The following is a 17,183-nucleotide window of genomic DNA, read 5'->3' on the forward strand; positions in this document are numbered from 1 at the left end:
GGGTTTTTTTTTTTTTTTGTGTTGGGGTTTTTGGTTTTTTTTTTTTTTTTTTTTTTTTTTTTTTTTAAGAGATTCGACAAGATTGGGCATACAAGGCAGTAACGAGGTTCCTGTGTAGCTTCTTCACCAGCCCTAGCCACCAGAGTAGGAGAAATCAGTGCCCTCCCATGGAAGCAAAAGAGTAAGGCAGCAAGCGGCTCGGGAAGCCTTATGTAAACAGCAATCAGATCATACTGTTTAAATTCCTCATCTCAGCTTTGGTTTACTCAGGTCTTAAGGTAATCGTGTGGCTTAATTTAATTTATGCCATTTAAACAGACCACTTAATTATATCAGCACTTGGCAGTGCTGCTCAAGCTAAAGGTCTGTTTGCACTGCCACATCTATAAATTAATTTTTGAAAGGTTTATAGCAGGACCCTATTATAATTCCCACAAGGTTTAAATCTAGAATGTGTTTGGGGTTTTTTTTTTTCTTAAGATACACAATTAAGATGACTGCTTTCTTCCTGCATTTATCTGAGGACAGGGAGTTATTTTAATATGAAATATAATCTCAACTGATTTGTCAATTAGCAGGCAGAATACATTACGTTTAGCCAGTGTCAGTATTGGAAACTAATATGCAGAAGCACGTAGAGGATCTGTGTCAACTTCTCAGCAGCAATCCCTTCTAAACACATTAATTTACTACAATACAATGAAGCCATCAGATCATTAAGACCTGCAGAAGTTAATAAGCATTACCTGTGCTTACTAACCCACCCCCAGCTACCATCTAGTCCCAGCAAGGAGGTACCTGGCATCCCAGCTCGCTTGGCTGCTTTATGGATGAGTCCCATGCAACTGCTGCGCTCCCCGCCTTACTCTGCTGGAAGTCTCACGCCCACGACAGGTTATAAGCACAACCTGAACCTCTGACGTGTGTATTAACACGCAGGCAGTTCAATCTGATTCGCTCCCCCCTCACATCCATCATTTCATAGAATTGGAAGGAGCTGGGCTGGGCATGAGCCCGGTGATGCCAAAGGCATGGGAAATTGCACAGAGCCCTTCCACCCAAGGATGATCACCATCTCTGTGGCTGCAGGCAGATCCCTGGACGTGCTGAGATAAGGCTGGAAAGAGAGGGGACACATCGCCTCTGGTGGATCTGATGGATCAGATCTGGTTGGCCTGAAGCATCAATAAACCACCCAAGAGAGAAGACTGATACAGTCACGGAATCTGGCACCAGGTTCCCCGAGCAGTTCAGGTTGCTGAGACAGAGCAACCCCTCCCTCTCCCAGGGTCGGGAGCACTTTTGCCTGTGCTGCTGGCCTGTACCCCCACACCTAAGAGAAGTGGCCTCACAGGTATGGAGCCACCCTAGTAGCACGAGGGCCGCCAGCCCGATTCCACCAGCACACGGTGTTACACCCCAGCAGGGCCAGAGACCGTCGTTATCTTGTCCTCACTTTGGGGGGGATGCGTTGGGGTGTCAAAATTAAGTCTTTATGCCACATCATTTCCCTGCCTAGAAATCCTTGGTGGTTAGTCATCATGCAACACTGAAATATTACACTTTTTCAACCATACACAAAAGTCACTGGAAAACATTTTGGCTCTGTCTCGTTTTGCATCACGTGACTGGGCTAGATTTTCACTAACTCAACCAAACTCCTGTTACTCGTGACCCAATGAAAATAAAAACATGATGTAAACCAACCAAGTGTTAAGTTCACCAGGAAATACTTTTGGGCCCTCACGTGGTCATTCCCCATGGGTGTAAAATTCCAGGTCTATTTGTACTGAGACACAGAAACATTCAGCACCTTCTGATCAGCTGCCTAAAGCGGCTTGCGTTCAAGAATGATAAACTTGGTTTTCATCGTCTTGGGACACAGACTATTTAAGTCATGTTCGTGGTCCCAACTGAAATAGCTGCTGCAGATCGGACAGGTATCTCTATTATTAGTGATGCAATTAAAACTGCACATATTTGGGCCACACCTGTGTTGATATTTCTGGTGCAGGCAAACACAAGTGTATTAATGAACCGCCCTATCCAATATCCAAATATTGAGAGAACTTCCCGGGAACATGCTGATGTACCAGAAAGGAGGCACAAAAGTAGAATGTGTGGAGCCCTGTGGCCAAGCTGCTGGTGATGAATTTCAGGGCACCCTTCAAACTTCAAGGTATTGAATTTGTACTGACAAATCAGTATCAGAAAGCGCTTTTGGTGGGGAACATAAATCATAAATACCAGGATTCCATTACAATATCCATGAAGTAATTTATATTAAAGGAACAAATTACTCTTCCATGCAGAAGTTTTTTGAAATTAAATATTTGCCATTTGAGAGTACACACGTATCATGTGCTATACTAACTACTTGGTAGTTACCTGGTTCATTCAAAGAGTCAGCCCAAATTCAGGATTTAACAGTTCACAGTAATCTTCATTTTCAGTCTCAGAAATGATCTAATACGTAGCTACAACCAAGAACCTTGTGTTATCAAATCTGCCCTCGACATCTTGTGGGTAGAGTTGCACAACGGCCAAGGAAAGGTTAATCAGAGCGCTATTAACGACAACCTGAAAACCCTCTGGGGGTTAATGAAGTCCAAAGTCCTTCTGTCATTCCTTTCGTGTAACAATATCATCTACTAGGAAATCGGAGAGAGTCCCAAAAAACCACCAGCGTGGAAAACTGCCTCATAAATTTAAGCGTCTGAACTAGGACACCGAGTTCTCTTTAATTAAAGCAGTTGTTATGAATTATTTCAAGCACACTGGATTCAGCCCCTCCCTCACCAGCCGAGCCGCCTGACTTCTTTTACCACAGAGGCCTTCGTAGGCACAGTAGGGTCTTCCCACTCATTGCACCTACAGAGCCCCGAGGGCAAATATCTCAGTCCCCAGAACATTGGTGGACATAGAGAAATACTGACAGCAAACTGTGGATTAACAGTGAGATTTTTGTACTGTCCTCGGCTGTCCATCGCCCAAACTGGCAGTGCAGCAACCCCGGCAGAAACAGTTCAGCAAAGCTCGCCGAAAACCCTGTTCTCAGTGCCAGACCATACCGATCTAATGCGTGAGTCCATCAGTCTCACGGACAGGCTTGCTCGGCTTCAGTCTGCCTCTCTTTCCATTTTTGTTAAGTTAATAGGCAATCACACGTGCTATAAGGTAGGCATAAATAGTGCCCTGAACTTCCAGATTTCTGTAACAGATACGCACCGAGGCGTATTGGAACCAAAGGGTTTTACTAGCACTCTCATGAAGGTGTGGATAAAACAAAACAGAGAGCAATTTGCTTAGGCTAAAAACATCCCAAAAATATCCCCGTTTCTTTTTTGTTTAATACACATAAAGATCACAGAACTAAAAGCAGCCTTCCGAGAGAGTCTCTCCAATTAGTAGCTTAAAAAGGAGGTAGAACTGTGGATACTAACTCACATGGTTTGATGTCTGTTGTGTTCAGGCACATATAACAGATTTTATACAACGCAATCAGACAATGTATCATAAATATAAACACATACCTGACGCCTGCACACCTTTCCTATTCCTATATTAAGGAATTTGTTGATTTGATCAAATAAGGAAACTGCTTTGCTTGTAACAAAAGCAATGCTGAACAAGAGTATTTCACAGGCAACACGAATCGTCGGCAATGCCGGCCAACGACCGCCGCGTGCACTCACCCCGTGCCTTTTCTCCAGCCCCTACGAAAGCCACCTCCAACAGCCATTTCCACTTGCCTTCCAACCGATTTTTATGAATGCCCGTAAATTGACTGAGAGTCTTTAATGGATAGGAAGAAGATATTCTACATGAGTTTGGGCTTTAAAATAACTGCTTGGGACAATAAATCACTCGAAAGCAGACAGCGATGGTGAAAGCGTCTTTCAGTGCCAATGGCCTCTCGTGTGCCTCAGAAATAATGAATTTGCCTATGTCAGAAGTGAAACTTTCAAAGCCAGAAGATTCTTTTCAGACTATCAGGTTAAAAACTTTATTAAAGAGTATTGTGTATACTATAAATTATTACTACAAACCCTATACCTACAATCTCGCTTTCCTTACAGATCTGAAGATAACGGGAAAACAGAAGAACAGAAACAAAAGAAAAGAACGAAGAGGACAACTGGAGACAACGGCAATTACAAGAAAAAGAATCGTTACCAAAACCCACGTAACATCAGCAGCCTTGGCGAGTACAGGAGAACCATTAGCCCTAGAGGTGTGGTATCGTTACTGCTCAGGTACTCTTCTTCTGAAGATGCCCAGTTTTTACTATGAGTAATGTTAGTATCAAAACCCAGGCAGAGCAAAGAATGGATTGAACTTTAGTTCAGCCTCCCGCCCTCCTATGCCTCCTCTTACTGGGTTGTTCAAACTACTGGACCCTTCCACTTTGAGCTTCTCTCGCCCATTTCCCCACACTGCGTGGCAGATTCATCCTTCTCACAAAATGCACTTCTATTCCTCTTTGCACTGAGCATTCAGCAGCTCTAACAGAACACACTCTTAAGGAGAGCGGAGTAAAACAGAGATCAGTTTTTCAGTTCAGATGCCCTTTCAAATCCATCTGAACTCAGAAAGAAACAATGACGTCAAGATTTTGTTATTTATTGACCAAACCAGTTTTGTCTCAATAAGAAAATTATGAGAAAAGCAAGAACTCTGAAAATAATAAAAATGTAAACACCAGCATGATGCTATAAAAGCACAAGAAACATACCTCCTCCACGTCGTTGTCCAACACCACGACTTGCAGCGGAGAAGTCAGGTTCTGGTTATCAGAGATGGTCGTTCCCACTGGGGAGGATTCCAGGATGAAGCCCTCATACGTCGATTTTGTGAAGTAAGGCTTCTGATTGTTCTCATCAAGGACTTCAATATGCAGATTGGCAAAGGCGGGAAGAGGATGGCCGTTGTCTTGTTCAGCCTAAAAAAAATACCTCATTTGTCACAGGCTCTCAGCCAAGTAAAACTACAGTCACTAAGTAGTGTTAGCTTATATTTAAGAATCACAACCCAGTTATAAAAGCAAATAATAATGTATAGATCATGTTATTATGAAACCTAGCATCAGGAAAAAAAAGAAACACCAAACAAGAATCATCTAAGATTGATAAGGACGAGAAGAGTTTCAGTCACAATAACCTCTTAAGTAACTGCAATGGAACTCAAAGCTCTACAGCACACGTGCACACACAGCTCCTTAAACTATTGGTGTTGAGAGCTTTGGAAAAATCTTTGAAGGATGAAAGAAAACTGGAAACTACTGATTGCACAACAGAACCTACACCCACACTACCAGCAAGAGAGCTGAAACCAAAAGATGGTGATGGTACCCGTGGACACGTGGTCCTTGCTACAGGCGCCTGGAGGACCGTATTGCCCTGGGTATGCCTGACCCTCCCTCCCCCCACAAATCCATCTCTCTAGTGTTAGAGGAGTGGGACTTCAATTTGGGGTTTGCCTATTTTTAATTGTCAAGCAGAATTCTTTACTCCAACGAGTAACCCCCACTTTTCAATGGCAAAGCCTCACTGACCAAGATTTACTCACTGACACAGTTTCATCTGATTTATTCTTCTTTTCAGACTTCCTGAACATAAAAGCACTAATTGCCCACTCCAGTGTGCTAATCCAATATAAATGCGTGATGGTGCTTGCTTTTTTTTTTTTTTTTTTTCAATTTACTACCTATGACTAATTAAAGGAAATAAACAGGGGAAATAGAAGACAACAAGTAACTTGTTATTTAATTTATAAAGGGCAAACCAGTTCTAATTAAGGTCCTGCACATGTCTCTGTCACAAGGCAATAGCAGGGTTCCATAAGACAGTGGCTTCACTGCCAAAATCCGTAAGCGCACAGCCCCTGGGACGGCGACGGTAGCGCACTGTTACCCTTCTGCAGACACGGGAAGCACAGCGTGCAACAAACTTCTCGGGTGTAAAAACATTTCAGAGGAGGGAGAAGAATTGCCTCAGTTATTGCTGTTAACCGTACTTTTGGTCTGCAGAGATTTCACTTTCATTCTGGCGTTTCCCCCATTTCGTAACTCCTCATTTTCCAAATCCAACATCCCGGGAGCTTTCTTCTGGAAACATGCCATTTTCATTTCATCAACTAGTTATTTTTCATTGCTCCTTTGGACACAATTTTTTTTTTTTTTTGTCTGCAAAATGTTCATTCTGCACAGAGCTTCGCTCTGTTCACCAAGCAACAACGGTGCTGCTGCTACTGCTAAAAACTCCCTTTCCAAGGAGGGAGAAGTATAAACACAAAAATTGTTATTTTGTTCAAAGTAGGTGATGGCACCTGTAGTAATTCATAAGAAACTCATTCAAAACACTCGGTTCCTAGGAAAAATGTAGTTTCCTCTGTAAAATAGATCGGCGATACTCTTGACAAAGAGATGGGCAACAGCGATACTGGGGCAGATTTCAAAGCGACCACCAACCTATCTGCTTGTGCGTGGCCATTTCCTGACTCACGGGGATACAGTCAGGTCAGGCAAGTGGCTTTACATAAGCAGGTGCTAGTACGTGAATTTAATAAGGCTTTTCCTAGATTAATTTTTGTTAATGAGACAAAACTCTCTTGAAGCAACTGAGAGCTGTGCTAGTTAATTCACTGGCACATTCAGATTTTGGTAACCAGGTTGCAGGAGGCAACATATTTATCTACCGCTGTTCTTACACGCTCCTAGGGATACAGGACACTACCAGTGATCAAACCCATAACTGCCTCAAGTAATTACTACCCTATTAAGTATGAATGTCTTTTTTTCAGCCAGCTTCAATTATTCATATTCAAATCAAACACGTAACAGGAAAATAGTACACCAGGCTCCAATTCACCCAAGGAGACCCATGCTTCTGGGTGATGCCAACCAATTTTAAAGAGATTTGCATTAGCTGAGGAAGTCTGCCTTCACACCAGCCCCTGTAAGAGAATCATGCGTATCGGGTTTATTAGCATTTAGTTCCAAATGCTCTGAATTTCATTCAACAGAGCAGCACTCAAACATCCCTGGCAGAATCCTGGTTCCGGGGAAAGTTAACAGCAACGTATTTCAAATCTCATATAGTAGTAGCTGGCAACAGCATTGGAAGCTGGCTAAGTGACTCCCAAATGCTGAATATAATTTACCAAGATAAGATTTATTTTGAAGTTGATGCTCCACTGAATGAAAATAAACTTCATGTGTAAAAGTGAACTTCATCAAAGTGACTTGGAAGTACACTGGCTGCTGACCCAGTAGGATGAAACTTCAAAACCATCCTGATAGAGTTTTTGCCCAAGTTAATATACTGAAAGCATGAAAAAAAACCCCTAGGAAGAAAGTCTGCTCCGTGAGCAACAAATACACGCTGATCCGATTCTGTCCTATAAAGCAGATCTACGGCCAAGCATCATTAACTACAATGTTCCACCTCAAGAAAAACAGGCCTCTTCACAGTAAAAAGTTTACACACAGCTGCTGCAAGTTTCTTCAGAACAAACCTTGATGTTCCTTGCAACTGCTATGAAGAGATTCTAAAAAAAAAGGAAAACACAAAGAACAGAGGGTCCCAATCTTCTCAACAGCTTGAACTGCCGCAGCAACGGCCTTGCGTGAAAGCCTAAGTGAGCCCAGGCCCCGTCCCGGGTTAAAAGAGGAAATATTCGCCCACGCAGGGTGTCTCCTGCATCACCAGCACCGCACGGCAGCGCCTTTCTCAAGGAAAAGCCAGTGCTCTGAACTACACACGGTCAAAATACAAAGAAGGAGGTGTGCTCCTAAGATTGGATTTCCAATTTTAGGCCCTGGATATCAAAACGACAATGAAAAGATTCCTTCCTCAGCGGGCACTTCAGCTCAAAAGCACTTCAGCTTTGCAGGTGCTTTCCTTTTTGTTCACCAGGTTGGGTAGACTGGACAAAATAATTAGTTTTGGCCTCCTCGAGAACTGGACAGAATTAAGCAGCTAATCCTTCAGAAAGTCACAGTCGCTTCCCAGTGTCTTAATGTTTCTTGCGGCACCAGGACACAGCATCAGTGCTGCACCAGGACACAATCCAACTGTGCTCCTTCCCTTCCTTAGAAGTGCTCAGCGGCAAGGCTACCATGTGAAAGCCACTGCTTCCAGCTTCACCTCCCCCCTCCCCCCCCCGCCCCAGTCCATAAAATGAACTTTTTCTGCACTACTTGACCAAAGAGTTTGCTGAGATCAGTGCCACCAGTCTTTTCTTCTTCACAACCAAAGCTTTCCAAATTGCTGTTAGGTCCTGACGTCATTTACTCTGTGCCACCACAATCCTCTTAATTCCCTGAGCAACTGAATACTTTCATTCAACCAAATGCATTTTAGACCTTGTTCTCCCCGTCCTTCAGCAGCCTAAGCCTGCTATCCCGACACCAGCCAGGTTAGCTTCTGGATAACGCCTCGTCAAAAACGTGATCGAATCATTGCTCTTGCCCTGCACGACACAGTATGCAAGATGCACAAGTCACAACAACGTACTTCAACTTGCTTTTGTTATCACTCATGAAATATTGAGAATTAGATGAAAAGTTCTTTGATGGATAAATATAACTTTGCATTCGTATTCTATACCTAGACTGACTTTTTTTTATAATAAACAAAAATCATGGCTTGCTTGGAAATAATTGCATAAAATAATACTATGTCTTTTGTTTCTTCTACATCGATGATAATGATACCTATATGCTCCGGCACACAACTCTTTAGCTTAAGATTGAGATAAAGCTTGCAAAATATCTGCACCATCACGCACACAATCCCATGCAAAAAAAAAAAAAAAAAAAAAAAAACACAAGCCTCTGCATCCTAGATATTTAAGTGTTCACATAAAGCAAACAAAAAAATAGAATGCTATTGGAATAAGATTCACAGTGTACCTAAAAATTGCCCTTTGGCTTTTCTGAAAGGTAAAGCAGCATGTTCTTTTGCTACTGGAAGTTAATGCCGGGTTTGGAGTCAATGCATCCATTTAAGCATGCTGTAAAAAGAATTACACTAAACTTCACCACCAGAAAAAACCAACTGAAACAAGCCAGAGAGCACCCCTAGCAGGCTGCTAGAGACACCCTCGCAGAGAGCAAGGAGCCACTGCCTGGCTGACAGCCACCTTCGCGCATCCTCGAAGTTTTTGGTCCGGTTAGCTTTTCACAAGCATCCCAGCGGGAACTGTAAATATTCTAAATTCAGTTCAGTTGCCATAACTGCTTCCAGTCTTAGAATCATAGAACGTTCTGGGTTGGAAGGGACCCCCAGAGGTCACCCAGCCCAACCCCCCTGCAGGAGCAGGGACACCTTGAACCACATCAGGTTGCTCACAGCCCCGGCCAACCTGGCCTGGAATGGTCCCAGGGATGGGGCCTCCACCCCCTCTCGGGGCAACCCCTGCCAGGGTTTCACCACCCTCACTGCAAAGAATTTCTTCCTTACATCCAGTCTAAGCCTACCCTGCTTCAGTTTAAAGCCATCCCCCCTTGTCCTGTCACATCCGGCCCTGCTAAAAAGTCTTGTGCTCGTCTCCTTTCCAAAGCCCACCAAACCCCTCTGTGCTTCCCCTGCCATTGAAGCTATCCCAGCATTTCAAGAGACACAGCAAGAGAAGCAAGGAAAAGCCTCTGGCAAACACATTTGATAGCTCACGGAAGGAGACGTAGTACTGGAGAACTGCAGGCAGGTTGCTTCAGATTTTCTATTTAACACAAGAACAAGGAAGGCACCCAGGAACTTCAGACACTCAGACTTAAACTTGACTTCAAGCTGTGCTGGAGATGAAAACTTTATATAGTATTTAAGCCGATGTGATTTTAAAAAGGAGCAGTCAGCACAGATACAGAGAAGAAAGGTCAGGTCTGACAAAGTTGCTTATTTTAAGTGCAAAATTGAATTGGGAGATAAAGGTGAAACTAGGGACATAATTTATCTAGATTTAGGGTAAGCTTTAGGACTGTGTATCACACACTGGATTAATTTACAAGGTCAGAAAGTACAGCATAAGGAAAGAACTACTGAAATGGATTAAAAATTGGCTTAAGGACAAGCAGCACAGAGTATCTTTAGAACACAGAAGAAATTTGACTTTATCATCAGTGAAGTGGAATTGGCACATAACGTGTCTAGACACTATGCAAAAAACCCCAAACCCAAACCCTACCTTTTTTTCTTCGTGTATCAAGGGTAAGCACGTTCAGTATCAGTAAGGCCTGTGATGCTGTAGGGCAGTGACCAGGAATACTTACACCCACCCTTCCAAACAAAGAAACGCTTTCTTCTTCCCTTCATTAAAGAAAATGCCACCTGTGAAGTCATTACGCCATGTTTTAAGCGACGGACGTTTGAGTTTCAAATGAAAAAAAAGCCTCTTTACTGCAGAAAGGAAACACAGCTATTTCTGTCAATACAAGACATGTCAGAACTTCTCATTTGTGGATTTTAGTATTTTCACTGCCTTGTGAGCGATGACCCACAATTCAGGGTCAATCTTAACCCACAATGTCCATCTGCAACAGTGCTCTAAAGGCAAGGAAAAACATTTGCCATGCTGAGATGCTGCTAAATACGGGAAAAGCTTTCTGTTTTCAATATGTATGTGATAACTTTGCAGAAAGACCGGTAGGAAGAAACATTTTATTGATGTATAGGAAAGGGTTTGGTTTTCCTGCACCCTTTTTTTTTTTTCCTTCTCCTTGTTCACAAACCCAAAACCTGCCTCTGCACTCAGGCTTTCAATTCTACGTCAACTCTCAACACTGTATTACGCGCAAGATAGGAAAAAAGGCTGCCTCAAGGAGCAGAGAAGCTTCCGGACTGTTTGGGCTGGGTACACGTTTGTGAATGCGATAAGCCAAGAGAAGTAATTGAATACTGAGTTCACGTAAGGGATGAACATTTGAAAAGCCAATTTAAAAAACAGTTACTGTACTTAATACCTAGAGGAGATGCACAGCAGTTCAACCAAGCGCATGATTTTGAAGATTTCGTCATTGTCAGGAAGTGGACTGAGTAACTATTTAATGAAAATACATTTCTTCCATTCTTTTCCTAATCTGTCACCGTGAGTACAAACCCACTCTCATTTGTTCAGTTCATGCTCTATTTTGAGGCCGAGCAATTACCCCGTTTCCCATTAGAGCCGATGCATCTCCACTGTTGTGCAGGAACATCAGAGGAGACATCTTCACTTGCATTTCGAGAGGGAGACACAAAACCAAAGCAGTTCCAGAACAAGGACAAAATATTTCGGAAAAACTCTACTTGCCATGGGGTCTGTCTTTTATTTTCCACTTTGTACTCGGAGAAATTTGAGAGAAAACACCACTATTTAGGAAGATGAGCTTTTTAATGTATAGGTTATTTTCCAGAGACCTACTCAGAAGCAATCCCTGTGAAGTTTTCTCAAAGTTCTCAGCTGCTACAGCCCAGGCATCTACTTCAAACTAGTAAGTCTTTATCACGTTGATTAAGCTAAATAAATGGGGCATTAGTCTTCACGCTGCAATCCCTATTTGCACCACTTGAGAATGTAGAAGAGCAAAGAATAAGCACAAATCCTAAATGCAGGAAAATCTATTCTTTAAGGTATAGTGGAAGAGGGGAAAATTAGAGCTACCCTGAACAAAGGTAACAAATAAAGGTCAACAGATGCATGGAGCCAAGAGATCAAACAAACAGGGTGAGAAGAGTTGGAGGCTGACATCATCACAAAAACCTACCAAACATTGCAAATACAAAGTTTCTGAAGTGGTGAAAAAAGTTCAATCATTCAGGACTTTTTAAGCCTCAAAAAGCATGGACTTTGGCCCATTTCTGTGATAGCAATCCAGGAATTTCCAGTCTAGTGAGCCTCAGTTGATGCACACCTTCTCACTGCCTGCCAGCAGTGTGTTTTCTTTCAGTGTTTTCTGAAACTCATAATAAAAGAATGTCCTAAGAAGAATTGTACTAGATCAGACCAATAACCCATCCAGCGCAAAATCACGGCTGCAGCTGCAGCCGAAGACAGACACCTAGGGAAGAACATAAGCAGCTCAGATTTCCCTGGATTTCTCTTTATACCAATAGATTTTTCTTCCATGAGCCAGCCCTGCCTCTCCTTGAGCCCGTGTCAACCTTCAGCCTCACATCGCTGTCTGTCAGAGCAGACAAACTGCATTAGATGAAGAACAACCTTATTGTGTCTGGGTTAAACTTGCCACCTGCTTGTTTCCTTTGGTAACTCCTGGCTCTTGCATGGCAGGAGACAGTGAACTATTGATTCCTCTTCGCTCTCAGAGCTGCGGCACTAGATTTTATGGGTGTCTATCATACCTTCTTTCTTCCTCACCTGGTATGAGCCTGCTGCAGTTCTGCTCTGTCCTTTTTGTGATAAGAGCTCAGAGCCATGCACTGTGGTCAAGACACATGCAATAGCCTGGATCTGTACGGTACCGCAGTGGCTTTTCCTCTGTTCTGTTCTCCATTTTTCCTCATGATTTCTAATGTTCAATTTGCTTTTTTTTTCTTTTCTTTTTTTTTTTTGACAGCCACAGATCACTGAGCCAACCTTCACATTCAGTAATCAGTTACAATGCCAACATCTCATATCCAAGTCGAGTCAGAACCCATAATTTTGTGTGTAAGCCCAGGATGATCTTTTCTGACTTGTATCACGTTATTTTTAAGCTATGCATAATTTTATCAGCCATTTCATCACCCTCTCACTTGGTCTCATGAAGTCCTCTTGCAATTCTACAGTCAATCCTTGTCTTTACTACCAGAATGGTAGGGGTGGGGCAACAGCATCTGTGCCAGCCAGCTGATCAACCCGGCAAGGAGATGACAAGCAACAACCAAGTGAAGAAGTGGTGGACCCAGGCTGGCCACCAAAGCCTGCAGGGTTTTGTGAGCAGCAGGGCCCCATAATCATTAAAGCAGGGCTGAAAGGGGGACCACCCTCATGTACACATAAATAAGGGAATGCCAACAGGGCAGCGTTGTAGGTAAAGCTCTCATAGCCTTTCTGTGAAGTCAGCATGACCATATGCCCCCCCTGCAGTGTCTGTACACTAATGCACACAGCACAGGAGCAGACTGTGGCTTAACTCAGGGATCTGCTTGGCAGGATCCCATCGGATATGGCCTTAAGGAGCAGCAGAGTGCAGGAGAGCTGGTTGACTTTCAGAAATCACCTTCTCCAAGTCCAAAACCAGTCCATCCTGACATGGAAGATATCAAGGGAAGTTGTCAGCAGGCCTGCGTGGACAGGCAAGGAGCTCCTGACAAAACTCAGTTGTAAAAATGAAGCCTACAAGAACTGGAACTAGGGACAAGCGATGCAGGAGGATTATAGAAACACTGCCTGAGCATGCAGGTTAGGGTTAACATGCAGGTTTAGAAAAGCCAAAGCCCACCTGGAACTGAATGGCAACAAGAACCTATAGGTACATCAGCAGCAAAAGGAAGACTAGGGAAAACGTAGACCTGCTGCTGGGTGGGACAGGGCAACAGGGGACATAGAAAAGGCTGCGATACTCAATGTCGTCACCTTCCCAGTCTCTACAGGCAAGACCTGACTTCAGTAATCTCCATCCTTGAGACCACAGAGAAGTCTGGAGCAAGGAAGACAGGGGAGGATCAGGTTAGGGATATATTTAAACAAACTGGACATACATGAATCCAGGAGACCTGATGGGATGCACTCACACACGCTAAGGGAGCAAGACCCCTCTCTGCTACATTTGAAAGGCAATTCAGAGAGGTTCCTGAGGTCTGGAAGAAGACAAATGTCACTTCTATCTTCAAGAAGGGCAAGAAGGAAGATCTGGGGAACTACAGGCCTGTCAACCTCACCTCAATGCTAGGGAAGGTCACGGTGGAGCAATCATTCTGGGAACCATTTCCAAACATATGAAGGACAAGGAGATGAGTCGTCGTCAGTGTGGGTTTGTGCAGGGCAATTCATGCTTGACCACCCTCCCACGAGATGAATGGCTTGGTGGGTATAGGGAGAGCAGTGGATATTATTTATCTTGATAGGAGCAATGCTTTTGACACTGTCTCCGTATGATCTCATAGACAACTGGTCAAGTATGGACTAGATAGATAGACAGTGAGGTGGACTGAAAACTCGCTGAGTTGCTGGGTACACAGTGTTCTGATCCCACAGCACGAAGCCCAGCTGGACGTCAGTCAATGGAGGTGCACCCAGGGGTCGATAGTGGTGCCACCACTGTTTAACATCTTTATTAATGACCCAGTCGATGGGACCAAGTGCACCCTTAGTAAGCTTGCAGGCAACATGGAACTGGGAGAAGCGGGCGATTTGCCAGACGGGTGTGCTGCCATTCAGAGGGACCTTGACAGGTTGCAGAAATGGGCAGGCAAGGGTCTCACGAAGTTCAGAAAAAGGAAAATGCCAAGTCCTGCACCTGGGGAGAGAAAATCCCCAGACACCAGTACACATTAGGGGCCAACCAGCTTGAAAGCAGCTTTGCAGAGCAGGACACGGGGGTCCTGGTGGATGAACTGAGCAAAACACCCTTACAGCAAACCTGTGCTGCATTGGGAAAAGCATGGCCAGTGAGTGGAGTGCTACATAGCACTGGTGAGACATCTGGAGTGCTGGGATCAGTTCGAGGGGCAGGAATATGCAAGTTACTGCATTTAAATGTAAGAAGAAGCTCCTTTAATCTGAGAGTAGTCAAACACTGGACCAGGTTGCTCAGGCTGTGAAGTCTCCAGCCCTGGAGATACTCAACACCCACCCCACTCCCAGCCTGAGCAGTGGGGTTGGACTGGACGATCTCCAGAGGTGCCTGCCAATCTCGGCAATTTTATGATCCTGTAATAGCTGAGGACATAATCAGCTTTTTCAGTTCAGCATTGGGATCATTCTCAAGTTTCTTAAAAAGCAAAGGGCCCCAGCCTAGTGCTGCGCTCGATGACGCATCTGTTTTTTAAACCTCGTCATTTAGCCTTGCCCTCTGCACCCGCTAGCGGCTGGCAAAGCATCCTGACTGAGCCGCTCGTACTTCCACGCTGAGCAGAAAACAATCTTTGTTCAATGCAGAGACCACACAAGACGTGGCATATATACACTTTACCGTCTGCCTTCAAAGTGCACGTCTGTCTGCAGCTTGGTCCCGAGGCTGTTGCTGAAGCTGTGCCTTCTTTTCATGTAACGCAGTAAGCGTTCAACAGCCTCGAGAGCAATGGACAGGAGAGATCAATGAAGTTCCCAACAGGAACAGAGGAACCAATTAACCTCCAGCGCGAGTAGTAGTAGAGCATCACTTTCTGTCATTTCTGCCGAGATCTGTATCGGGGAAAACCATGCACACGGCAAAGGGCTTAACTATACTGGAACAGCCGATGCACATACTGGGAGCATCCCTCTGATCCAAAAGCTCCTCCACCAGAACAGAAAAGTGGCCTTTCCAGCTACTAGGTGGTTTCTTGGGATGGGCAGGAGAACCGGCACACAAATTCCTGCCATGCCAGTGCCACAGCATCACAGAGTCCTTTAGGTCGGAAAAGACCTTTAAGATCATCAAGTCCAACTGTTAACCCAGCACCGCCAAGTCCACCACCAAACCCTGTCCCTGAGCACCGCGTCTGCCCGGCTTTTAAATCCCCCCAGGGCTGGGGACTCGACCCCTTCCCTGGGCAGCCCCTTCCAGTGCCTGATAATCCTTTTGGTGAAGAAATTTCTCCTAATGTCCAATCTATCACAACAGTATTCACGTAATCAAAATGCCTGCACCAGTTGATAGCACTTTACATTCGTAGCCAAGCTTCACACACAATCTTCCTTCATTAACATGCAATTTGGTCCAGCTAATACTCAGGCTCAGTCTCTACATGCATACTCAAAGCAAGTACAGCTGATTTATTAAAACCTCCTGTGCCTAGTCACAGCCTATATAAATGCCACAGCCAATTTGGCAGGGGAAAGCCTTCTAAAAATTGGAAATCACACTCCATTCAAAGATTCAAGCCTGAAGAGTAAACAGAGTAGATATTACTGCTGGAAAGTTCAACATCACTTCTTGCAGAATGGGACCCCAAACCAATTTTCTTGTAATACTGGAATATCAAACAGTCTGTTCAACTCTGACCCACGGCGTTGACCTCCTCATACCGCCCACACAAGAAGGAAACGCAATCCCACTACAGAATTGTTTCTATGGTATTGCCTGTCACGAGGTTAATGCCAGCCTGACTGAAACACCACCTGGGGATAACAGGTTTTTGAGATAGGTACATAAGATACGGACAAGACTTTGTAGGGATATTCCTCAAAATACCCTGCACAGCTGTGGCTCGGTGTTGAAGCGCACTTCTGTTACCAACACCGTTGGGAAGGCACCAAAAATCCCAAGCAACTGTGACACCAAGCAATTCTGTTTCTAACAGTGATTTCCTAGGAGCTGTAAAACTCAGAACCAAGGAAAAGTCTTATTAAAATATCAGGCTACAAATGTTATTTGAAGCTGGGAAACTTATTGCCCCCCCCTTTTTAAAATCTAATTGGCGTTTTTATTGAGATGTCCAATTTACATGAATCCTTCCCAATTTCCCAATGGCACAAATACAATCAAATATAACAGACAGTGGTTTAAAAAGTAACCACCCAGGTTGTATGAAAACCTACTCTGAAACTACATTATAGATTTAATTTCCCCAGTACACAGGTGTCCACATGAGATTAATAAAGCATTCCTCTATCCTTCCAACTCACGTTGGAATATTAAAAGTATTTTTAGTCATTAATACAAGAACCTCTGTGCCATCAAAAATGAAAAATCAATTCTTGCAAGAGAAATAGAATTCCTGTCCCAATTTTGAATCTGACATGCATACATTTCCCTCACACTGGAGGAAACCCGAGGTACTGATCGTTCTAGGCAGATAACATAGACTAGAGACAGAACCGTAAAGTGGAAAAGTATGCCTCTACTTCAGTAGCCTCAAAATACTTCCAAGTCTTTTTTTTTTTTTTTTTTTCTTTTCTTTTTCTGTTGCAACTCCTGCAGGTTTTATAGCAATCCTGAATGAACAAAATTCTTCCTTACTTACTGGATACCAACCCACTGCAATATTGACGTGTTGGAGAGCCAGAGCTGGCTTCTGGCCCATACCATGAACTGGTTATGCAGCAGCTGCCAAGCAAAC

At 43.9% G+C, this 17,183-nt stretch overlaps 1 protein-coding gene across 1 annotated transcript in view; it reads right to left on the reverse strand.

The window, feature by feature from the left end:
* PCDH15 (protocadherin related 15) overlaps positions 1-17,183 on the reverse strand; it is a 326,536-nt gene that overhangs the window by 167,325 nt on the left and 142,028 nt on the right. Inside the window, exon 10 of the mRNA XM_009637544.2 lies at positions 4,736-4,942. Within this exon, the coding sequence (XP_009635839.1) occupies positions 4,736-4,942 (207 nt within the window). The remainder of the gene's footprint in view (positions 1-4,735; positions 4,943-17,183) is intronic.

The sequence above is a fragment of the Egretta garzetta genome, unplaced genomic scaffold (genome assembly GCF_000687185.1).
Source record: "Egretta garzetta isolate BGI_Z169 unplaced genomic scaffold, ASM68718v1 scaffold234, whole genome shotgun sequence".
In the NCBI taxonomy this organism is placed as follows: domain Eukaryota; kingdom Metazoa; phylum Chordata; class Aves; order Pelecaniformes; family Ardeidae; genus Egretta; species Egretta garzetta.